The 26476-nt window shown below is 38.7% G+C and overlaps 1 protein-coding gene across 3 annotated transcripts in view; it reads left to right on the top strand.

Annotated features, from left to right (window-relative positions):
* The window catches only part of HIPK2 (homeodomain interacting protein kinase 2), a 164254-nt gene that overhangs the window by 69324 nt on the left and 68454 nt on the right, over positions 1 to 26476 (top strand). For all 3 annotated transcript variants that reach the window (XM_027842364.1, XM_027842365.1, XM_027842363.1), the window contains exons 2-6: positions 17143 to 17266; positions 17611 to 17730; positions 17993 to 18079; positions 19365 to 19549; positions 23859 to 24021. In XM_027842364.1, the coding sequence (XP_027698165.1) occupies positions 17143 to 17266; positions 17611 to 17730; positions 17993 to 18079; positions 19365 to 19549; positions 23859 to 24021 (679 nt within the window). The remainder of the gene's footprint in view (positions 1 to 17142; positions 17267 to 17610; positions 17731 to 17992; positions 18080 to 19364; positions 19550 to 23858; positions 24022 to 26476) is intronic.

The raw sequence follows: 26476 nt of genomic DNA, 5'->3' as shown, positions 1-26476 counted from the left end.
TCCAACTACTGGGGTAGGGACAAACTATTTAATAAAAATTGCTAGGAAATCTGGCAATCTGGCAGAAATTAGGTTTAAATTAACATCACACATCATATACCACAGTAACCTCAAAATGGAGACAAAACCTAGAAATAAATCATAAGCTATCTTTCACAACTATGGATAGAGATATACTTTCTGACTAAGTAAGGTTTAGATAGGAGTCATAGGAGATAAAGTAGACAGTTTTGATTATATAAAAATGAAATTTTTCATACAAACTAGATTAGTATAGTCAGAATTAGAAGAGGAAAAATTAACTAGGAAAATAATTTTATAGAAAATTTCTCTTATAAAAGTCTGACATTAAAGATATGTAGAGAATTGACATAAATATATAAAAACAATAGCTATCTGCCAATAGTCAAAGGATATGAGCAAGAAGTTCTTAAAATAAGAAAAGCAAGTTATCAACAATCTTTTGAAAAAATACTCCCAAGTCACTAAATAAGAAGAGAAATCAAATTAAGGCCACTCTGAGTTTCTACCTCATACCCATCAGATTGGCAAAGATGACAAAATGGAAAAAATGACAATTGTAGAAGAGGCTTTGTAGGAGAGCATACACACTTGGTAACATATTATTGGTGGATTTATGAAGTTTTCTAACCATTTCAGAAATCACTTTGGAATTATTCACACAAAGTCACTAAAATGTGCATACCTTTGACTGAGTGATGTCACTATTTGGCTTATATCACAGGGGAAACACACACATGTACAAAAATATTTATAGCAATACTTTTTGTTGAAGCAAAGAAGAAGAAAAGAAAGTGAATGCCCAGTGAGAAATAGCACCTGAGTTAAACCTTAAATTAGATAAGGATTTTGAAAGGTAAGATGAAGAAAAATACTTTTGTGGCATAGTAACAATCCTATTCAAAGGGACAGAGATGACATAGGATGATGATTTAGGGGACCACTAGTAGGACTGGATACTGGATTCCTACAAGCTCAAATTTGCTTAAAGAATCTTGGGAACAATTATTATTTTTATCAATCACTAAATTATCAAGTATCTACTATATTCATTAGAATGAAATCATTCCTTAGAAAAGAATGAAAATGGGGCCTTATAAAATGAAATTTTCTCATTATTTCTCATAGTTCAGTTGAATGCTTAGATAATCAAGTTCTAGATTTGTTCCTCAAGTAAATTCACGTGCTCTCCATTTTCCAGTCTTGGCTATTTATTCCATGTGGACAGAAACATCAGTAAACCATAGAAATTTAGGTGACAATCCAACCAGCAACTCACCTTGGACAACCTTAGATGGTTTTAATTTAATTTAAATTATTATTTTACTTGAGAATAGCCTTTTTAAAAATTTAAACTATTCAGCAAATGATGAGAGTAGTTTAAGAGGAATGATATTATTAAATACACTTACATCTGAACTTCCATCATGAGCAAACCCATAAAGTCCTTGAGGAAAAATGACTGTGCAACGATGGTAAGACTTCTAAGACTGACATGAAATCTGTAGGAATTCTTCTTGGTCTTTGTACTTAAAAGGGTTTTGCTCCTTTGTTTGCTAGCTGTGACCCAGCATTCCACTGAGGCAGGTCACTTTTTCCTAGATGAGACCCAGAGAGGTTAATTGAAGTAATGCTATACTAGGTTAGACTTACAGTGTATCCATCTCAGTATTCTGTTCCAGAAAATGTCATGTTTTGAAAGGATTTAATATTTCTAATTGATGTTAGATTGATAATTTAGGGGGAGTACCTCTCAAGGATTGCTAGTTTCCATTTGGGAATTGTTATTCACAAGCTCACATAAACTATTTTTAAGCTGTTTATATATTCAAGAGATAGCACAGTCTAGTGGAGAGCATGCTGGCCTTGGAGTCAAAAAGAATTGGGTTCAAGTCCGAGACACACTGGCTGTGTGACCCAGAACAAGTCACTTAACCTCTTGGCATTCTAAACAACTTTCTAAGACTAGAACATCAGTTACAGAGAAAGTATTGACCTGCACTGGTAGAGGGAGTTTCCTATACCAGTAAAATGATAGATCTAGCCTCCATCCTCATTGATATTTTCAGCTCTCTACTTTTTGGAGGAAATGAGTTCCTATGCATTTTCCTTGTACTTGCCCTAAACCAACAGTTCTCAAAATGTGTAGTCCAGGGACCTCTTGGAGTCACCAAGATTCCTTCAGAGGGGATACAAAATCAAAACTATTTTCATAATAATACTAAGATGTTTTAATTTTTCCATGGTTAACATATATGTTTGTACACACACACACACCACATAAACAAAAGCTCTTGGGAAGAGAGTTCCTCAATCATTTTTACGAGTGTAAAGGGGTCCTGAGAGCAAAAAATTTCAGAAGCCCTGTCCTAAATGGATCTCCCTCAAATTTTAAGAGTTACCATCTTATCCTGAATGGGCCCTGTTATGTGCTAAACAATAGTTTTTAAGGTACTTAAAGAAAACTCTCACAATTGACCTTAAGATACAGTTCACATATGCATAGTATTTCTACTTTTAAAAAATATTAACAGACCACTAAAGATTAATAGCACCCAAGCATTCCTAAGCCCTGTAAATCCTACACTTTGGGAAATCCTATGCTACAAATGATAAATGTCACCTTGTTATGTACATTAACTCATAGAGGCAGCAGATGGAGAGAAGATGCCTTTGCCTGATAGTGTCCTAAAATACTGGAGCTCAACCAGCCATAATCTAAAACCCCACCATCCCCAAGACAGAGAGATGGGGCAGCCTTTCCCTCCTTCTACACACTCTTCCTCAGCGTGCATGTCACCCTATTTCTTCTTTTTCTCTTCAAAACAACTCTTAACATTCATTTTAAGATTTTTTTCTTAAACTGTGGTATTGAAAACTCTTTCTTCCAATCCCAAGGGCAAAAAGGATTTGTATCCATGGTCATACAGCTAGTATGTGTCAGAGGCAGGACTTGAACCCACCAGATCTTCCTGTCTCCAGAACCAGTTTTGTTCAGCCATAAACCTTAGATCTACTTTCAACCCAATTTACCTGTTCGGGAACACTGGAGAAAAGGGAGTTGAGCAGAATATACATTGTGATTTTTCCTTAGCCCTCAACCCACAAAGCAGCCTCCTGTGACAGCAGCTAATACTTATTTGTTCAGCAAACCAAACATTAGATTGTAAATTTAAGGTCAGCACAAGTAGAATCTAGAGGACTCTACTTTGCTCTGACCTTGCTGTTACATTCATATCCAGACCTTGATATTGGCACCTCTGGGCCATGCCCATGGTAGAACTCTTGTAGCATGCGCTATGGTTAATGTCACCACGGTGGCTGTGACAGCAAAATAGGAGTGTGGCCAAAGGGGAATGATGTTTCTAATCCATTATATGGGACGATTTGCCTTCTGCTGGCAGGGGGAAGTAATTCCAGAATTGAAAACTGCAGTAGACAGTTGTGCTAGAGAGCCTTTCTTGTCTTCGTTCTAACCTTTTCTTGAGCCTCCCTTTAGAACAAGAACAGAAATGTATTGTTGCCATTACCCATGTTGTTTATGAATAATAAACCTGGACCTCAAGGGTTATTATAATAATAACCCTTGAGGTCCAGGTTTATTTGTCTTTATGTTCTTGCCTTGTTGGCTTTGCCTTTCTATATTTTGACATACAGAAATCAAATTGTTGATCACCCATCAGGTTTTATGGCTGGTCTGATCTAATAAAAGAAATGGAAGATACACTGTCTGGACTGGAAGCTACCTAAGCAGAAAAATCTTAAAAATCTGTCTAGTGGGGAACCCCTTTTATCAAACAAAGCACAATAGTTCTGAGAAAGTTCATCAATAATGATACTTACGTGGAAGTGAAGAATCACTGCTCACTAGGAAAGATGATTGACTCTAACCTATAGTTCATAAGATAAAATTACAGAGTCAAAGGCAAATAGGGATATTTTTTACCCTTAGCTAGTGCCAAAAACCTAATGGCCTTTTGAAAGCTGATTAAACAAACAAAAGTTAATTAAATCCAGAAGGGAGAAAAAAAGACTTTGGTTTCTACAGAAGCAAGAATTACCTTAGAAATAAAAATAACAAAACAAGAAGACTTCATACCGTCTTTCTTCTATCCACTCAATGTCATTGCTCCCTTCCTGATGTAAGAGTAAGGACAGAAAAATGCATCAGGGAAAATCAAATGTTGTAAGCTTTGTATATTGGAGGAAAACACACAGTAGAAGTGGGGCTGGTGTATCATCTGGAATACTGGCAGACTATTCTTCAGGTTTAAGTGTTTGTGTGGGAGAAGTAAAGAAATGAGTGTGGACATGGACGGGAAGCAAGGATTCAGCATTTGGGATGCCATGGGTCTGTGCTTTTAGATTCTCTCTCAAAACCCCTGCTTTTGGAAACCACAGCTATTCTATGCCCCTCTAGTATAGAGTAGGGGGAGGAGTGAGCAGTTGGGGGTTTTTTGTGTAGTTTTCTGCCTGGGAGCTTTGTGCATCCCTTTCACTTGGGGATGATCAGGAATGGGGCGAGATGCTGTATTCAGAAGAAGTGCTCAAGCAATCTGGCATAGTATAAATACCGCTAGATTTGAAGTTAGAGGACCTGGGTTCAAAACTGTTCTCCTAAGCCAAGGCCGTATCTTTTACAAAAATCATAGGTCCCAGGGATCCTAACGCCAAGCTTCTCTCCAAAAATATTGATTTACCCATTTTGAACTATGACTCTCAATTGGCCATACCCTTTCTGACTGTGAATTCATTTGACTCTTAATAAGCTTTTACAAGTCAATGAGACATAAAAGGGAGAGGGGAAAATTTGTTTGGTTTCCACAGAAGTAAGAATTATTAAAAAGAGTAAAGCCAGAATTGTTTCACTTCCCTTCAAAACTAAATCTAGTGTCAAATGGTTAAAGTGTGTGAAGTGGTGAAGGAAGAGAGGGAGGGAGAGAATAAGGAGAAGGAAGAATGAGAAGGAGGGAAAGAGGAAGGAAATAAGCATTTATTAAGCACTTACTATAGAATGGACACAAGCTAGGGAAAATAATACAAGCAAAAAGAAAGACAGCCCTTGCCCTCAAGCGGCTTACATTCCAATGGAAGAACAACAGACAAAAAGGAGCTGAAAAGTTGGAAGAAATGAAGGTTTTAAAGTGTAGGCAAAGTCAGAAACAGGACTGAAAGCGAATGAAGGCAGGGCAACCTAGGCCCCTCCACAAAATGGAGACTCCAGGAAGAACTCACCAATGGAAGAAGGTGGGTAAGACTTGCGGAAGGATAGTCATGGTGAATGGGGCATGGGGGTGGTAAGCTGTTCCAGGGTGAGAAGAATGTATATGCTGGGGAAAGTCCCAAGGTTAGCTGGCAGGAGAGAGGGCCTGGCATTGAAATCCAGAGAAAATCAGGAACAAGACCAAGACAGAAATAAATAAAACAGGCTGGCCTGGATCTCTCCACAAAATAGAGACTCCAAGAACTCGCCAACAGGAGGAGAGAGGTGGGCCTTGTAAAGAGATATACCCAGGGGCATGCTGGAAATAGCTCTTCTGGACCATAAAATTTTCTGTGTGAGCATTTACACTTCAGAAATCACTACAAATCAGGGCTTGACTTACTGTCTTGTTGGTTGTCTACCTGGGGTGGGGAACCTTTGGCCCCCAGGCCACATGCAGCCCTTTGACTGAATCCAAACTTCACAAACCTGGAGGCTGCAGGTTCCCCACCCCTGGGCCTAGACTTAAGAAAGTGATGGAGAAAATGTTAATAATACAGATTAAACTTAAAAGTGAGTCTTGGATACCTTTGTCTCCTCTCCCCCCCACCCCCCCTTGTCAGTTGTTAAACATTAAACCTTCGCTAGCACGTCCCTGGATACATTAGGATGAGTAGACTCTGAATATGGGAGGTTGCTCAGAATGAAGAGATCTCAGATGTTGAGGGAGGTTCCAGGTTGAGCCAGAACTAGAAGATGGGGCATGATTTTGAAGTCCAGAGAGTCAAGAACAGGGTCTGGAGGGAATGAAGGCAGGATGGCCTGGGTCCCTTCACAGAGTAAAGTCTCCAGGCTCCTCCTTAGCAGGGTTAGCATTTGCTTACCTCCATTTAGTCAGTAAACAATGACAGAATGAACACTCACTGTAAGCCAAGCACTTGAAGGTAGCTGCCCTGAAGCAGTCATGATCTCATTTGGGGTTTTCTTGGCAAAGATACTGGAGTGGTGTACTATTTCCTTCTCTAGCTCATTTTACAGAGGAGGAAACAGAGGCAAACAGGTTGAATGACTTGCCCAGGGTCACACAGCTAGTAAGTGTCTGAGACCAGATTTGAACTCAGGAAGATAAGTCTTCCTGATTCCAGGTCCAGCACTCTATCCATTGTGCCACCTAGCAGATACATACTCAGTGGGTGACAATGGGCAAATCCCTTCACTTCTCAGTGCCACAGACAGCTAAACCTCAAATTAAAGATGGGCTGGTTCAGGGGAGGGACATTCCCCATGGGGAATTCTCCACACTGATGAAATCGCAACTCTGATGATATATCTAGACAGACAGATAAGGTATATGTATGTATATATGCATGTATGTACACACACACACACACACACACACACACACACACTACCTCTACATAGCACATTAAGATTCTGAAAAGTGCTTTCATCACAACAATCCTGTGAGGAAAGTCTGGCAAGTGTTATTATCCTCATTTTACACATGAAGAACCTCAGACTCAGGTTAAATAACTTACCCAAAGTCACAGACTTAATAAGTATTATTATCAGAATTAGAACTCAGATCGGGGCAGCAATGTGGCTCAATAGAAAGAGCACTGGGCCTAGGGTCAGGAAGACCTGAGTTCAAGTGTGGTCTCAGACACTTACTAGCTGTGTGACCCTGGGCAAGTCAACTGAAGATGTCTGCCTCAGTTTCTTCATCTGTAAAATGGGGGCAAAAATGGCACCTATCCCACAGGGTTGTTGTGAGGATCAAATGAGATAATACTTGTAAGCTGCAGAGTGCCATGCCTGATACACTGGAGGCATAGACACCTAATGTAACTACAGTGTTCTCGAAATCAGGATTAGAAAATGTCAGGAAGTGATTTGACTGGCAAATAGGATCAAAAGCTTTAGAGAACTGAAATAATATCAAGATTTGAGGATCTGCTTTACACTAGCTGATAACACAGCTTACAGACAGCATTTATCATTGCTCATTACCTGCAAGTTTGGCAATCTTGTTTTTGGATTCCCAGGAGAAACACTACTCTGAATCTATTTCACCATAGATTCCTCAGATCTAAAAAACAGTGTGGGGTTTTTTTTTCCCCCTCAATCTTTTCATTCCCCAGGAGCCACCTCTCATCCAGAGGAAAATCTCTATCCTAATGACACTATTTGTCCCCCAGGAACAAGTGCCTTGCCTACCTGGAACTGGTGGTTCCATGTTTTGAGGGACACATGCTCTTCTCTCCCATGAACAGGACACCATTTTGCATTCCAAACAGGAGTCATTAGCACTGTTCACCTGCCCCATAACATTAGAAGTGTTCTTATAGCTGGAACTTAGAACAGGGTATAGTCATATACAGAATTTAGAGCTGAAAATCACTTTGTCTAACTCTCTTGTTTTACGTAAGGCTTAGAGAGATTAAATGACATCACAGAGGCAGTAAGAAGAAAAGCTGGAATTTGACTCCAAAAGCCAATGTTCTTTTCACTGTCATGGCTGTTCCTGAATAGCAATAGCTTAATAAATGTTTGCTAAATTAAATTTAATGAATTAAATAAATTAATTCAACAAATTTAATGTTTGGCAAACTCAGTGGTCAGGGGAGGTAGAGGAATGACTTGGGTAATACAAAGAAAGGTGAAAAAGAAAGCTCTTTCCCTATCAGATGGCACTAGTATCATTAAATGAATCTAAGCTTAAGAAGGAAAAGCTGATTTGACCTTCTGGCATATAGGGTCTTTTCCCAACATAGGGCTCCCTCCTCAGGCATTCCATCTAGTTCTGTTACTCATTGGTGATATCTAGTAAATCCCATTTACAGAGAAAAAGTTACCTGTAACACCATTTTTCTGAATGCAAATGCAGTATACACAGATAGATGGCTCAGTGCACAGAGTGCTGGGTCTGGAGTCAGGAAAACTCATCTTCCTAAGTTCAAATCCGGCCCCCAGACACTTATTAGTTGTGAGACCCTCGGCAAGTCACTTAACTCTGTTTGCCTCAATTTCCTCATCTGTAAAATGAGCTGGAGAAGGAAATGGCAAGCCACTGTAGAATCTTTGCCAAGAAAATTCCAAATGGGGTCACAGAGAGTTGGACAAGACTAAAAAATGACTCAACAACAAAAATGCTGTATATGGCTAATATCCATCTTCTACAGGGCTTTTCATAGATAAAACAAAATTATGCAGATCAGTTTAGCTACACAATCTGCAAGAGGTAAACTAAAAAATGGACTTTGTGGCAAGTAAATGAATTAACCCTGGCATAGCCATTTTGTTTTTGCCTGACCTTTCTTATGAGCCATTTTGTCATTATAGTTGTTATTTCTCTTAAGTTATATCATAGCCCATGGTTTTATATACCAGGATGAGTCTTAAGTGCCCACAATGTACAAAAGCAAAAACCAGCTGAATCTTCAGCCTCATTTTGGTGGATAGACCTGCCAGGTCCACTGAGAAAGAAGTAAATTCCCCTTCTCAGTAATATTTGTATGTGAAGCTGAGGAAGGTGAATTTCAAGGGAATACCTTAGAAGAATGGGATCAGTGTTTATCTTGGTCAAGAAACAAGCCAGCCTTTTATAAATAAATACCTTTTATTACATAATTTGTGTTTATTGAAATTTTAGTTTCATTCTGTATCTTGCTATTATTTTTTCTAACTCTATAAAATAATTTTTTGGTAGTTTGATTGGTATGGCACTGAATAAGTAAATTAGCTTAGGTAGAATTGTCATTTTTATTATATTAACTCAGCCTACCCATGAGCAATTGATGTAGTTTCATTCTGTCTCAAGGCAAAGGAGAGTAACCAAAGAAGCCTGAGTGAAGTCCATGTCGTGTCTTTGGTCACCAAGGCTTAAATGGTTAATGATTAGTAGAGCAAGTTCCCAGGATTGACAGACTTCTGTGAAAAGCTTTTAATAAGCCTAATTCCAGCTCTCAGTTTTAGAAACAGAACTTATAAAGGAGACAAAAAACAAAAAACAAAAAACAAAACAACAACCAAGAAAACCAGAGAGAACCCCCTCTGAAGTTTTTCCTTGGACCTCTCCCCAGCACAGCTGGGTCATTTTTTCCAACTCAAGGCTTTTGTTTTTCCAGCCCTTCTCTCAAGTTAAGCAGATCTCCAGTCCACCTCACCTGCTTGAGCTCTCACTCAAGGCAGGAAGTACAGCAGAACATGGTTCAAGCTTTGTTACTGGAGCTCCTGTGTACGCATTGGTATGGACACATCTTTATTTTCATAATCAGAAGGTACGGCTGACTTACTTCGGGCAAGTCACTTCACATCCTTCTCAGGAAAGTCTGAGTTCAAATCCTGCCTCAGACATTTACTAGCTGTATGGCCCAGAACAAGTCACTTAACCTGTTGCCTCAGTTTCCTCAACTATAAAATGGGGATAATAATCAACACATCCACCTCACAGAGTTGTCATGAGGATCAAATGAGATTTGTAAAGCACTTAGCACAGTGCAGCACACAGTAGGCACTTTATAAATGTTTATTCCCTTCCCCCACTTGAAGACTTCCTCTTACCTTCAGGATAAGTCCTTAACCTCCTGTGTACCTGAGGATGATTAACACATACCAAACTAAATCTCTTTCCAGCATTAGTCTCCTATCTTTGCTTATTCATTATACAATTTCTCTCTTCCCTTTCCTGAGAGAAACATTGAGGGGAAGAGGATCAGAATAAATTATCCCCTTTCCAATTGCCTCTCAATTATACTTCCACTGAGAATCCCATTCAACAAGTCAATCAGCCTGTTAACAATCATTTATTAAGCACTTAACTGTATGCCAGGCACTTTGCTAAATGCTGAGAATACAACTACAAATAAAAAGAAAAACAACCTTTGCCCTTGAGGAGCTTACATTCTAATGGAGAAGATATAAAAAGAAAGCTAAAAAGGGGGGAGGGGAGTAGGTGGGAGGAAGGAGAATGGACCAGAGCTCTGAGCAGGGGCATGATGGAGAAGTATTCTGATGGCAGCTAGATGACACAGTGGATAGAAAATCAGGCCCGGAGACAGGAAGACTCATCTTCCTGAGTCCTAATCTGGCCTCAGACACTTACTAGCTGTGTGACCCTGGGCAAATCACTTAACCCTGTTTACCTCAGTTTGCTCTTCTGTAAAATGAGCTGGAGAAGGAAATTGCAAACCACTTCAGTATCTTTGCCAAGAAAACCCCAAATGAGTCATGACATGACTGAAAATCGATAAACAGCAAATAACCTGGTGGGAAATAAAGAGATGTCTGGCCAGGGTACCCTCCTTAAATAAAAATTCTGGGAGGACCCCTCCATTCTGAGTGGAGAGACAGCTGCAGTCAGGGACAGAGGGTACTTCTGAAGTATGAGTTTCAGGACTGAATCTTCTAGAATGAACAGGTGTCTGTGGCACAATGAAGAAATCCAGAGGAGTACAGCCTGCTGGGAAATGAAGAGACCTAGAGGCAGATATAAGATTTTCCCTTACCCAACAGGCCCAGATGAGCCTGATCTGCTTCCAGGAAGATTAATCTGATGGTGGCACATAGGACTGATTGGCTAAGGATACAAAAACAAGAAAAGAAGATCGTCCCTGCTCTCAAGGTGCTTACACTATGTTAGGGGAAGACAAAATAAAGGAGATCTAGGCTAGCCAGTAGAGAGATCTCGCAGATTATAGTGTGAACTGAAAGTAAAGTGACCCTAACCAGGCAATCATAATAGCAATGGAGAGAAAAGGATGGAGAGCTGAAACATTTTGAAGACAATCCCTTGATTTGGTGACTGAGGTAGCACAGAAGAGTAGAAAGAGCTTAGAACTGGGGAGTCAGAAGACTTGGGTTCAGGTCCTTGCTCTGTCATGAACTAGCTGTGTGGTCTTGAACAAGTCACTCCTTCAGATTGTAGCTTCCTCATTTGTCAACTGATGGGGTTGGACTAGGTGATCTCTAGGCTCTAAAATCAGAGATTCTATATTTTGATATGGGGAGATTTTTAGGAATGGTGGGACCTCCAACAAAAATTGGGACATGGGGAGAGAAAAATGTATTGGTGGTTGAGAATGTTGGTTCCCCTTTTGTATATGCCAAGTTTGAGGTGACAGTGGGACTTCCAGTTAGGAAGATGAAGATAAGTGTAGATCTCTGGTAGGAGACTGGGCTAAAGAACATGAGCAAGTTGGGAGACAGGACCAATTCACCAAGGAAAAGAGTTCAACAAAAGAGCAGGGGCAAAGTACGGAGACTTAAGGAAACCCAGTTCCTTAAAGTCATAATACCAAGTACAGTAAGTGTGAGAGAAAGCAGGATCCTGGCCGTAATGATGCCAAAGCCGTGGGACATGATTAAAGTAAGAGAACAGTACTGGGTAAAAATAGAACCCTACTTGATTTGTAACTGCCTGGTTATGAGATTGCTAAGGAAGCCTCCTTTGAGGCAGATGTGAAGTCATTGCTCTGTCTTCCCACTTACTTCTCCCCTTTGTGTATCTCTTGTACACTCACAATTTGAGAAGACAAATTAAGGAAAAAATACTTTCTTCACAATAACATGCATTTTTTCTACTTTGAAACGGGCTGTCATCAGAAGTTGTTGATTTTTTTCCTAAAAAGAATATACTTTGTGTTTGCCAAAATAGCAAACAAGGATTCCCCAAAGATCATGCCCTTAGGTTCAAAACCTTTCCCCTTTATTCCGTCCCTTCCCTACAATGTTCAGTGCACTACATGCCTCGTCAGATCTTTAGTCAGAAAATCATTTTGACACTGCACTGTGTCGAAATAAGGGGCTACAAACTTAGTAAGTTAGGTAACTCTCAGTACAGTCTCAATATTCACTTTATCTTGGCTCAAGTTCACAGGCCAGTGAGTCAACATGATGCAATAGGGAAGGACAATGGACATGGAATCAGAAGACCTAATTCTAGTCCTGACTCTCCAACTTAGTAGCTGTGTGATAGTAGACAAATCACATTAGTACCGGGACCTTCAGTTTCTCATCTATGCTGTACAAATACGTGCATTATAAAAGCATTTTGTAAGCTATTCAGTGCCAGTGCTGCCAGCCCAGAATCAGCCTCTTAGGTTTTTTTTGTCTCCTTCCAGATGTTCAGCACACTCTTATAATCTCACCCATTTCTTGGATCACCTTACCCTTCCTTATCAGTCCACCCTTAATTACTTCTAGAGATTCTAGTCCAAGTTAGAAAAATATTTCTCTCAACTTGCTTGGTTTATGAAGTAATAAGGTCCTTTCTGTCCACAACCACCAGAACCTCAACAGGCAGCTTCCACGTTTCTAAACCTTAGCCACTCACTTCTTTCAACTAGCCTGTCTTTCTTAAACCCACAACCCTAATCTTCTGCATTCTTTCCAGCCTTTCCCATCTGAATTGTCTCTGGTGGGTTAGTATACTTATCTGGTGTCCCCTCCCCCATGCATTTCTACCTTTTTCATCAATCATCGTGCCCCATATCCAGTTTTTTTCTTTCTAAACAGTTTATCTAAAATAGACTTTTCTTCATATCTCTCCTATTTTCTGACTTCACTTTAATGTCCTGCATACTTCTCCAGGTCACTGGCTTGCATAGGTGGCAGAGTCCATATCCACAGTTTTAGGGTTTCTTTGATTTTCTAATACAAACGATAGACTAAAAGTTGGTATAATTAAAACCCCACTTTCCCAATTTGACTACTTCTGTCCAGTTTTAATTTTGGAAAAGTTAAATAATGTTCTCTTGAATATATAGTCATAGTAAATTCAGAACTTGCCAATTAATGCTCCAGGTAATGCTGCTTTTATTAATGTGATACAAAAGGGAGTAGGATATTTATTCAACCTCATAATTGGCCAGGGAGTTCTAGTGTGAATGAGCAGACTGTTTTATTGCCTCTGTTGCTATGATCAGACAGAGTAACACTAGCAGTATTGTGCCTATTTGCTCTCCCCCATAAAATCTTCCCCAGGTAGATCTGTTATTTCAGAAGACAGAACTAAACCCAATAGTAGAAGTTTGAGGGGGACAAATTTTAGCTGTAAACAGGAAAGAATTTTTTTTTTGAGTTATCCAGCAATGGGACTAGATGTCATGCAAAATAGTAAGCTCTCTGTTATTGGAAAGTAATCAGGCAGTGGCCTAGATAACTAAGTTAGCTTTAAGGTCCCTTCCAGTATAGAGTACCTCAAAGTCTAGCTCCAGTGCCTCCTCCTCCATGAAATCCTCCCTAATTGCCCAGTCAAGAGAGATTTCTCTGTCTAGTCTTAGCACATTGTTTGTACTTAGGCATTTACTATATTCTAAAATATTACACTATGTGTATGTGTGTGTATGTGTGTACACACACACACACACACACACACACACACACATATATATATATATACACACACACACACACACACACATATATTATATCACCCCTCCTAGATGGTAACCTTCTTGAAAGCAAGAGTGGTATGTTATTTATCTTTTTCTGCAGGACATTACAGCATTGAGTGAATATTAAGTCATAAAACAGATTTTGGACATTATAGTTCAAATCACGTCCTTGAAACAACAAAAACATACTATAAAAAAAAAACTTGTTCCAGTAGGATTATATCTTAAAAGGCAGTTGTTAGTTCCCAACATCTGTTTTGAAAGGATTCCACTCTAGTTATTCTATGAACTGCATGTATGAGAGCTGTCAACACAGCCAGCACAGATAAATGCTTGAGCCTTAATGTATTGAGAGATGACATTTGTTTGTTCTCTTTAGAACAGTGTGATATTTCAGTATCATGCTGTGTGTATATGATGAACTTGTATGGAAACAGACATTCTCATCCTTTGGTGTCAATGTATGTTTAAAATAGTTTGGGTATTATGAAACTAAAGATGGTAAGATTTTGGGAAACCACTTCCCTGAGGATGCTTGGGTTAAAAACCAGAGAAAACTGGGGCAAGTGAGTTGGATCCAATCACCTAAACCAGAAAAGGAATGATTATTCATATAGCTAAGGACATGCCAGTCATCTCTTTTCTGCATGTGAACTAAGAGGCATCCTTCCACCAGGAACCAACTTAGAAGATGGGCCAAAAAAGAATTTAGAGTCACACATTTAGAACTGGAATGGATCTTAGAGGTCATTTCCAACCCTCTCATTTTACAGAGAACATGGAGATCCAGAGGTTCAGTGAACTGAGGAAAGTTTGCCTCAGGAAAAAACACAGAAGGCAGCTTCCAGCCATCTGAGAGAACTAAAGTGATGCATAAAGTCAGCGTCCACTCTCCAATCCACATAGATACTTATGAGACTGGAACCAGATTTAGAATATCATACTGTATTTGAAGAAGCCAAGCTTCTCCAAAGGGTAATACTAGCCTTAAGAACTGGCTAGTGAATATGCTCACTGACCCTGGAATAGAAATTTGAGCAGGTGAACCATGCATGCAGTTCTACCTTTGTACTTCATACTTCTGTTTATACTCTTCTTCCCTTATTTCTACCTGTGCTTAGAGATCTTACTGGTCAATAAGGGTCCAACTTAATCCCTACCTCCTCCTTGAACCACCTCAGCCCACAGCAATCTCTTCCCTTCCCTGATACATTATCACTCTCTGTCTAAGATGTAATAGGAAACACAGGGTTTTAAAGTAGAAAGACTTGGATCAATTCTGACCACGATACTTTATAAATGTGTGGCCTTGGATATGTCATTTAACTTCTCTCTCAGCCTCAGTTTCCTTATAAAATAGAAATAATATTGCACAAGCTATCTCAAGAGTTGTGAGGAAAGCATTTTTGAAGCCCCAAAAAGTGCTATATAAATGAGTTAATAGTACTACTGCTGCAATTTAAATATTTCTGGAATGTATCTTATCTCCCCAAATCAGATTACCTACATCTCTTGAAGTCAGTTCTATTCAGAACCTCCCTGAGAGTTTAGTTAGGCAGGAAAAGATCTGTCAAGTGTCATAAATCATGGGGGCCAAAAATCCAGCAATAAGTCAACAAAAACCTGAGAGGTACAAGGTGACGAGAGTTTAGGCAGATAAAGTATTAAGTTCAGGAAAGTCATCTGCGCTAGGAAAAGTTCAGACTCCTGCAGGTCAAGCAGAAAAGATCAAGAACTTAGGATAACCAACAAGGGGTCAGTAGCCCAGACAAAGGGTCTGGTCAACAGCAATGATAGCCATCTTTCAAATAGTGCTTTCAGGTTTGCAAAGTATTTCACATTCTTCATCTCATTTAATCCTTATTCCAAGCCTGAGGGATTGGTTCAATCATTATTAATAGTTTTTTTTAACATCTTCCAAGGTTGTAGTAGGAGGAAGATGAGGATAAGGGAGGGAGGCAGCATAGTATGAAGATGGCTGGGAAATGGTATAGAGGCCTAGTTTGGAACAAGATGGGGCAAAAGCTTACCTTTCAGAGTAGGATTCAAACCCAGGTCCTTTCGGACTTCAAATCCAGCATTCTTTCTGCTAAGCCACATAGCCTTGGGTCCAAGTAGGAGGAGTGGGGACCACAGCAGTGAGAATGGAGCTAGATAAAGATCATTTCAAGGCAATTGCTTCTTCCATAACATGCCCCAAGCTAGAACTGTATGAATAACCCGATTCCGCAAGTAGGGAATGTGCTGAGTTTAATTTATTTTTGACTTAAGTGCTCTTTCACTGTAAAATATGGGCTTTGTAAACAATCTAAAGTTTTATACTAAGCAAAACTAGAGCAAACTTGGTTAAGAATTTTTACAAGAGTATCCTAAGCCATTGCATATACCTTTACATCAAACAGTACAGTACTATTACCTGAATTGCTGCAGAATAGCTTTAAAGAAATGACAGTACCTTTTGGAAAGCTTATTCTGCAACGCTAATTAGTGAGTCACAAGTTTGACAGAGGATTTTTGTTTTTGTAGTTTACTCTTCTAGAAGAGTTCAGAAATGGGAGATAATCTACTCGGGGAGATTTGAAGGGTGCGATTTAAATGGGGGAAGAATTAGGAAATGACATCCAAGGTTATGATTGTTTTATTTTATTATTTAAAGATGGGTAAAAAAGAGAAAGCAAAAAAAAAAACTAGAAAGGGAAGGAGATATCACTTTCCTCTTCACAATGATATGTATTTTCAACAGATAAACCCCTTTTATAAGATTTATAAATTTATTTTAATAGTATTTTACTCTTTCCAGTTACATGTAAAGACAATTTTTGACATTCATTTTTTATAATTTTTTTTTGTGAGGCAGTTGGGGTTAAGTGACTTGCCTGAGGTCACACAGCTAGTAAGAGGCAAAAGACAGCTATCAGGGAACGAATCTTTTTTGGCTACAGCAACTCCAAATGTCCATCTATTACAGTATAGAGGAACTGGAATCTCCAATGGTGAAAGGCATACCTATACTAAAAGAATCACTAATCAAACTAGAAAACATTTGCCTGAATGCTTCTAAGACAGCATTTGATTAGGGCATGGTACTGATTGAGGTTACAGGTTTGACCCTTGAATCAGTCAGTTGACTTGGTTCTATTCTGAGACGACCAACTACATGCACTCTTTTTAAAAGTGTGTTTTCCTGGTGACCAAAAAAACCACTCTGCATTTCATGGCAATCTTTTAGATGGATCATTAGCATCCACCCTTCATGTATAAAGTGAATCCATTATAAAAATACCCTCATCTGTAAAATGGGCATAAACTACCTGCAATACCTACATCATGAAGTTATTATAAGGATCAATAAGTTAATATAATCAATATATGTTATTATAAGGATGAAAGGACATATATATGTAAAATGCTTTACCGTCTTAGTGCTGTATGTCATTTTTACAGATTATGCATAGTTCAAAAAGTCATGAATACCCACTTGTGTTTTAGAACTGCTAAGTAGTTTCTTCTATTCTTTTTCAGAGCCCCTGAAATTATCCTTGGTTTACCTTTTTGTGAGGCAATTGACATGTGGTCCTTGGGCTGTGTCATTGCAGAGCTATTTTTGGGTTGGCCTTTATACCCAGGAGCATCAGAATATGATCAGGTGAGTCAAGATAATCCCAGATATTCTTGACAACTCTCCATTTAATTTCCTTTATTTCCTCTTGTAGAAAATATGGTAGATTAGAATTTTATGTTTTATACAACATACTCATGGGCATGTTTAGGTTTTTTAAAAATATCTGCTTCAGCCCCAACTTACAGGGCCCAAAACGTTATTCTCTTAATTTTTCCATTCTTTCTTTTCTACTCTTCCCCCTCCTCCATTTTCTTTTCTTTTTGTTTTTGTGTATAAAATTGTAATTTCTCTTGTTCTGAAATCCCCTAAAGCCACTAACACAACAGAAGGTCAGTGATACCGTGACTTTATTTTCTCTTCTTTCACAGATTCGATATATTTCACAAACACAAGGTTTGCCAGCAGAATATTTATTAAGTGCAGGAACAAAGACAACAAGGTTTTTCAACCGTGATACAGACTCACCATATCCTTTGTGGAGGCTAAAGGTAATAAGAGAATTCTGTAATTCCTCTTCATCTGTCAGATTAATCTTGGAAGAAGGGAACAGTCTGATTAGTAGAGATCATTTTGAAACCTGGAGGCTTTTCACTGGGTGAGGTTTCAATGAAGTTTGCAAAATTGAAGGCCTTTGAAAGGTTTCCTTTCAAAAATAGGGAAGGGATCATGGACCAGAATTGCTAAGTGTACTAGCTATGCTGATTTGGGAGTAGTTTAGATAACCAGTCAGCTTTTACTTGTTTTGACCAGACACCAGATGATCATGAGGCAGAGACAGGGATTAAGTCGAAGGAAGCAAGGAAGTACATTTTTAACTGTTTGGATGACATGGCACAGGTAAGCTTCATGGGTAAGTAGTGGAAGCCCTTTGATTACCCAGGTATAAGAAGACTTAGTAAATGCCAAGTTCTTTGACAGATGGGATGAAGAATGCTTGGTGGAAATCCACAAGCTCCCTTAATCATGTCATTTGGCCCTGAATTACTTTGAACATGGGTATAAGATATATACATAGGCCCTAACTAGTTTTAGTAAGATTACCATTTGGGCCTATGAAATATCTTAAAAGTATGATATTTTTGTTACAAGCAGTTTTCAGTAAAGGAATTCGTTTTGTGAGACTAATAATAGTCTATCCTGCTAATATTTCCTGTGGAAGAATTTAGCCATATCAGTAAACTCAGACATCCCAGACATAGAGGAAGAAGTCATTACTTTTTAGGTCTTAAAGAATGAATATACCTTTATAATAAGTACAAGCTGCCATCTCCTTAAGTGTGAAAAATGAGTCTAGCACCTTACCAAAATAAAACTTTTTAATGGAAAGAGGAGTTTACATTAAAGTCATGTAGAGATGGGGATGTGTAGACCAATAACCACTTTGAAAACCTCTTTCTATAACTAGGATCAGCAAAGATTTTGAGGAAAACTGCTACCTTTTTAACTGAGGCATGTTAGAAGGGATCAACAGAAAATGATCTGCAGAAGGCATCGGTGGAAAATAAGCACAAATATAAACTACAAATAATGAACTCTGACCCCCGCCTATGTTGGTCAGAGATCATTTCAGGGAAGACATTTTGAAGATAGAAAGAATTCAGACCCTGAAATAAAATGTTACAGTTTTTAAAAAAAGCAGTAAAGGGGGCATTCAGTATCTGATTTCTCCCATGAGGTGATATTTAGATTAGAAAAGGATGAAAGACATGTCAGTTGTTCTTCCACAGAGTGTTCATGAGCTAACTTTTCCCTCATTTTATTTCTTCTAATTTCTTATTATTCAGTTATCGTTAATTTTTTATAAAGGATAACAAATAACTTTGCTTCAGGTTAAGGGGTCAAAACATTAATCAACTCATATCTCATTCTCTAGCAGACTGCTGATGTCTCATAGGTTTTACCCCCTCCCCCTTTTTGTCCCCATGCCTCTATTGCAAAGTCCTAAGCCACATCCTGAATAGTCAAACTAGCTAAGGAGGGCTGTGAAGAGTTGCTACCTGGCCCCCTAATAGGCAAGATGGAGGCTACTCAGTTGTGGGGTGGGCTAAAGGTGAGCTGAAACAGAAAATGCAGAGAGAGTCAAGGGAAGGATCCACTGTGACTTGTCTGGTTCTCCCTCTAGGTGAATATGACCACAGATCTGGAAGGGAGTGACATGTTAGTGGAAAAGGCTGACCGGCGAGAATTCATAGACCTGCTGAAGAAGATGCTGACCATTGATGCAGATAAGAGGGTCACACCGATCGAAACCCTGAACCACCCCTTTGTTACCATGACACACTTGCTTGATTTTCCCCATAGCACACAGTAAGCCTCCTTCTTGGTGTTTTATAACAATTTAAAAGAGAGAACGGTGGGAAAATAGGAGACAACCAAAACTAGGTGAACTACTGGGCCGTTCTAAACACTGGGGAACCATATATGAAGGGTTGTGCCCATAATGGCAATATCAAAAGTACAATCAGTTTAATTATTAAATATTAAATATTAAACAGTAGAGCTATTTTTAGCCCAACCTAAAATGGACCCAGTCTCAGTAGGCACAACCACAGTGCCTGACAAATTACAGTTGTTTAATAAATGCTTGTTGATTGATCTCCATTAACACTGCCATGACTATTAACTAGGCCTGAATTCTCAGTGTTGGCCCTGACCCCTAACTAACCTTGATCTGGGTTATCAGCTGGGGAAGGGGAGTGTTTGTTATACAGGTTAAATCTCTTTGCAACAGCTACAAGAGAGCATACTTCCTTAGTGCTAGAGTTGATATAAGGAAATTTCAGCTCAGCTGTGTACATCTCAGTGATTAAACTGTGTAGGGTCTGACTTAATTATTTGAACTAAGGCTTAAGTCAGTATTACTGGGCCATGGGAGTAAAACAAGATGCTTGGATAGCAGCTTATGTAAATAACCTGTCCTATAAACCTAGATATTCTAAGCAAGTTAAATCACAGATAAGGATTTGATCACTTCCTTCAATGTCCTTTAAAGATTCTAAAGCATCTCAATAGGAATCATATAGGCAGCACTAAGTATAATCACTATACCTGTATAGAGGAATATAAGGAGGACATGAGTCTTTAAAGAGCTGGCTGAGCAATTTCTATGCAAGATTAACACAAGAAGAAATAGACTTCAACTAAAGCCAGAAAGACTTTGATGGTTGTAAAGGAAGAATTTCTTAATTGTTATAGTGATAAAATGCTGGGATGAGTTAATGGAATGGTTTATAATGTCTCCATGTCAAGAGAATTTCAAGAAACCATTTGTCCAAAAAAAATAAAAAAACGTTCTTGTTAGGGGAGACAGCTAGGTGGCACAGTGGATACAGTACTGGCCCTGAAGTCAGGAGGACCTGAGTTCAAATCTGACCTCAGACAAATAACACTCACTAGCTGTGTGACTCTGAGCAAGTCATTTAACCCCAACTGCCTCACCAAAAAAAATAAAAAGAAACCATTTGTCTTGGATGATTATACGTTCACCTGAAGGCAGGAACCTGGGCCATATGACCTCAAAGTCCCTTTCAGCTCTAAGGTTCTAGGAGGAAACTATTATATAATCTTATACTCAAGTATTAGTTATCAACTTGAGGAAAATCCCTTAACCTCCTGGGGCCTTAGTCTCTTCATCTATAAAATGAAGGGGTTGGACTAGATGATGTCTTAAGTTCCCTTTCCAACTCAAAATTTTATGATCCTTATTAGATGTTATCAGTATAAACATAATATGGAGAACATGAAAAAAAGCAGATTTTTAATTAAAAGGACAACAAGGAAGCAGATTCTGAAGGTGATTTTTGGGTGCTCATGGGGTTTTGGAGTTTGGTGTACTTTCTTTTTCTTTAATATACATATACTAGTAGCATCATTCTTATCAATCAGTAAGCATTTCTCAGTTCACTACTATATACCAGGCACTACACTGGGTGTTAGAGATGCAAATACAAAGAATGAAATATTCTTTACTCTCAAGGAGCTTCTAGTCTGTCAAGGAAGACAACCATATAGAAATGTATACCACACAGAGGTAAAGAGAATAAATACACGTAATTAAAAAGTAGGAGGGGAGGGCATCAGGAAAGGCTTCACATAGAAGGTGGCACTTACACTTCTATTTGTCAAAAACGAGGAGAGTAAATGCCAGGCATCGGTGGAAAGCCACAGCAGAAGTACCGAGATGGAAAATGGAGTGCCATGTGTGAGAAAGAGAAAGAAAGCCAGTTTGGCTGAATCATGGAGTTCAGGAAGGAAAGTAATGTTTAAGGCTGGAAAGACAGGTTAAGCCTTGGCTGTGAAGGATTTTAAAAGCCAGATGGGGAGTTTTTATTTTATTCTATAAACAACAGGGAACCATTGGAGTTTATTGAGTAAACTAGTGATGTGATCAGATCCAAGCTTATGGAAAATCACTTTGGCAGTTATGTGGAAAATGGATTGGAATAAGTAGAAACATAAGGCAGGAAGACCAATTAGGAAGTCATTGCATTAGTCCAGACAAGAGGTGATAAGGGCCTGAACTAAATCAGTAACTATGTGAATAAAGATAAGGGGTTGGATACAAAAAATATCATAAAGACAGATATGCCAAGATTTGATAACTGCTTGGATATATGGGGTAAGGGAGAGTGAAGAGCTGAGGATAATGCTGAAGTAATAAACCTGAGAGACTAGAAGGATAGTGATGCTTTCAACAGGTAAAAGGAATTTTGAAAGAGAGATGGCTTTGGGACGAAATGATAATGGATGAGTTGTGTTTTGGTCATGTTGAGTTCAAAACTCCCATTTGAAATGTCCAATAGTGATGTGAAACTGTAGCTCAAGGGAGAGCCAGATAAAGAGACAGATAGAAATCTGTATAGAGATGATAATTAAAGCCATGGGAAATGATGAAGTAAGCAAGAGAGAATGTAGGGAGAAAAAATGCTTAGAACATAGCCCTGGGTATACTTGCATTTAGGGGGTGATAATTAGCCAGCAAAAGAGACTGAGAAGGATCAAACAAGTAAGAGGAGAATCAGGAAACAACAGTGTCACAAAAACCCAAAGAGGAGAGAATTTCCAAGAGGAGAGGAAGTGATCGACAGCTTCAAATGAAACATGGAGGTCAAAAAGGATGAGCAATAAGAAAACCTATAGATTTGGCCATTCAAGATTAGTGGTCATTTTGGAGAGAACAGTTTGTTGATTATAAGGTCAAAACTGCCAAGTTATGAGTAGCCAAACTGCCAAGGATTGAAGAGAAAGACAATGTGAAGGCAACGAGTATAAACAGCATTTTGTAGGAATTTAACTGAGAAAGGAAGGAGAGATAATACAATGATAACTTGAGAGTAGAGTAAGGTCTAGTGAAGGTTTAAGGTTAGGGGTGACTTGGGTTTGTTTGAAGGTTAAAGGAAAGGAACCATGGCTGGTGAAGTTGAAGAGAGATGATTAAGGGGGAAATGTGCTAGAGAGGACAGGACAGGGTGAAATAAATGGCCTGTGGAAAGAGGTTGGCTTTGGCAAGGAGAAAGGCCACCTCATTATCAGAGCCTGGGAGGAAGGAACCAGAGTGGAGGAGCAAAGAGGGAGCTCATGAATAATGGCCTCAGTTTCCTCAATAAAGAGGCAAAGTTCTCAGCTCAGATATCATTAGGGTTTCTCTCTTTTTTATTTTTAACTTATAAATGGAATGAAGAGAAAAAGAGAGAGGGAAAGAGAGAAAAGTTAAAAACAGACGTTTATGCATAAGGAAGCAAGTGTCTGATGCCTGCGCGCGCGCGCGTGTGCGTGTGTGTGTGTGTGTGTGTGTGTGTGTGTGTGTGTGTGTGTGTGTATGCTCGCATGCGCAGTACCCTTGAGGGGAAATAGCAGTTCCCTGGACCAGCCCTAAGCTGATAGTCAGCCTTGGGATCTCTTGCTTTTCTGGAATAAGAGTGAAAGACAGAGAATGGCCTCAGGAGCAAAGTGGAAATCATGGCCAACTAGCCATTTGTATGAAAGTGTTGACAAATCAGGAAGTTTTTATAATGTGCTTAGCACTGTGGGGTATACAAAAGAAGGAGAAAATGTAGTTTCTGCTCTTAAGGGGCTTAAAATTGGAATTATGTGAATACAACCCTATTAAGGGTTGAAAATGGAAAAAAGGAATGTGGGCTAGAGCAGGGAGTTTTAACCTAGAGTTGATAAACTTTTTTTTTATATTTTTTTCTTCGTATTTGTATGTATTTTATTTTATCACTTAAAAATATTCAGACTGCCAAAAACTATCCATGACACAAAAAAGGTTAAGAATCTTTGGCCTAGAAGATTGTTAAAAATATAAAGGATATAAGATTTTAACTAGATCCACTTATCAGCTTGTATGTGCTACATATTTCCTTTACCTATGAGGGTAGAAAAAAAATTTTTTTTCCTTTATCTAAAGAATTTTAAGTATTACTAATACATAGCCTTTGTTTAGAGAGAGAAGCAGGAAATTTTGACTTACAGTTGAAATTTGTAGTTGATTTCATTATGTTCTCTTTAACACTTTCTCTTTTTTTCTCTCCACCTCCTTCCCACCCACCCCATTTCCTTTTGCCCCAATTCTTTTGTCTCCCTTCATCTTTTCCTCCCCCTTCCTGATGAAAAGTGTCAAGTCTTGCTTCCAGAATATGGAGATTTGCAAGCGCCGGGTGAATATGTATGATACAGTGAATCAGAGTAAAACACCTTTCATCACCCATGTGGCCCCCAGCACATCTACCAACCTAACCATGACCTTTAACAACCAGCTGAACACTGTCCACAACCAGGTAAGGCAAGAGCCAGAGGTGGGAGGGAAAGGAAGAACATGCCAAAATGACATCACTAGTTGCAATAAAACATAAGAGGGCCTTTGCTCTATGTACTTTGTAGAACATTCTGGGGATCAGGCATCGTCTTCCACTGAACTTGTTTCCAGTCCAGAATTCAGCACAATTAAATATGAAACAAGATAAATGGATAGGTATGATTTAATAGAGTTTGTTTCTGACCATACTTTCCCTGAGAAGCTAAATCCCTTTTGTGTTGGACATTGGCTTAGCCAGAGTAAGTTTTCTTATATGAGTCACATGGTAGGCATTCTGTAGTTCTTTTCTCTCTCCCAGTGTGGGACTGATGGCAGGGAGATGCTAGCTTTTATCTTTGACATTTATTCAGCACTGAATGCTAAAATCTGTTAGTCCTCATAGTCTAGAAATCAAGTAGTCCAGTCCCTTCCTTTTATATAAGGGGAAACTGGGATATGGGTAGTTTAAAATAACTAGCTCACCGTAACACGACTGATTAATGGCACAACCAAGACCAGAAACTATAGCTCTCAATTCTGCCAAACTAAAGTTTAGTGACCTGTAATAGATGGTAGTCTTTGTATATTGAAGAATTTAAAAGTACTTTTCATGTCCTGTACTGAAAAAATTGAATGTTGGAGAAGGTAACGCTGAAAGGAAAAGAAAGGCTTTATAACTAAGGATGGGGGAAAACTAGAAGCTGAGATGATTAAGAGATATGAAAGGTACTAAGGGAAGATGTGCATTTAGGTATCTTCTGTTCTGTTTCTCCTTCTCCCATTCAAGTCAGTCACCACTTCTGCTGTCCCAGTGAGTCACACAAATGTATGCCTTGTCTCCTCCAAAAGACAAACATATATTTCATCATCAGGCATTTATTGAATGCCTGTGTTCAAGGCACTGTGCTAAGTATATGGAGAGGTATAAGGCACTCCTCTCAAGGAGCTTACAGTCTAGAAAAAGACAAGCCTTCTACATAAAAAAGATCACTTAGAGCACTCACTGAGTACCAAATATGTGTAATACATACAATTAATGCTATAGTAGTTCAGAAAAGGGACAGTCACTTTAAGCTTGATCAGAGAAGGCTTCATGAAATCAGTGGGACATCAGCTACATTTAAAAAAAAAAAGAACAAAAAAAGAACTTAAATATATACAGAGGGATAGGGAGAGTTTAGCAATGCTAGGGAAGTATAAATGTGCCAGCCATGTGTGGGAACTAGAAATAAATTAGTTTGGATGGAACAGAAGGCTCTCAAATCAACAATCACTTATTAAGTACTTACTACGTGCCTGGCACGTGCTGAGCACTGAAGGTACAAAGACAAAAGAAAAGCGATTCCTGTGCTCAGAGAGTGTAAGTTCTAATTGGAGATAATATCTTTAAATAAGATGTAAAATATATACAAAAGAGTTTTGGGAGTGAGTACACTAGCAGTGGGGGGGGGGGGAGGAAAAGGGAGAGAAAACCAGCAAAGGATTAATGGAGAAGGTGGCTCTTGAGCAGTCTTAAAGTAAACCATGCCATGCAGTCTGTATTCAGATCGAAGTGTACTTTTTAAACTTTTCTTTATTTATTTTTCCTGTTTTCTTTTTGTCTGTGTTCTCTTTTGCAACATAGCTAATATGGAAATGTTTTGCATGATTGTACATCTATATCAAAATGCTTGCTTCTTTCTCAAGGGCGGGGCAAGGGAGGGAGGGAATTTGCAACTCAAAAATTATAAAAAGCAAATGTTAAAAAATCATTTTTACATGTGAGAAAAAAATAAAAGCATCCTTAAAAAAATAAAATGGAGAAAAAAAGAAAGTTGTTGATTATCTCTCCCTTTATAAACAATTGTAGCAGTCTAAAAAGTAGTTCCTAGGTGGTGTCTGAATAGACAGTAATGAGCTTGAATAAATCTTTAAAAATGCAAAGTAAAAATAAATAAAAAATAAAGTAAACCATGGATTCCAAGGGATGGAGATAAGATCCTTTCCAAGCAGGAGGGCCAGTCGATGCAAAGACAAAGATAGGAAATGGAGAACTGCATGTACAAAACAGTGAGCAGGTCAGTAGAGCTGGGTCATAGAATGTGAGGAGAACGATGTATAAGAAGACTGGAAAGATAAAGGGGCCAAGTTGTGAAGAACTTTAAATGTCAAACAGAAGACTTTATGGTATTTTTAATTATATTTTATTTTATACATAATAGGAAGCCACTGGGTTTTGTTTTGTTTTATTGGGGGGCTGGCTATTTAATTATATTTTATTTTATACATTTAATAGGAAGCCACTGGGTTTTGTTTTATTTATTTGTTTTATTGTTTAACTGGCTGTTGCAATAGTCCAAGTGAGTGGTAATGAGGGCCTTAACTACGGTGGCAGGTGTGGAAGTGGAGAGGAGGGGACTTAAGCTAGAAATGCTGGGTAGAAATTCTTAGAGAGAAGT

The sequence above is a fragment of the Vombatus ursinus genome, unplaced genomic scaffold (genome assembly GCF_900497805.2).
Source record: "Vombatus ursinus unplaced genomic scaffold, bare-nosed wombat genome assembly UNPS02014870.1, whole genome shotgun sequence".
In the NCBI taxonomy this organism is placed as follows: domain Eukaryota; kingdom Metazoa; phylum Chordata; class Mammalia; order Diprotodontia; family Vombatidae; genus Vombatus; species Vombatus ursinus.
Note: the sequence above shows the minus strand (reverse complement) of the source record. Positions and strands in the feature narration are given on the sequence as shown.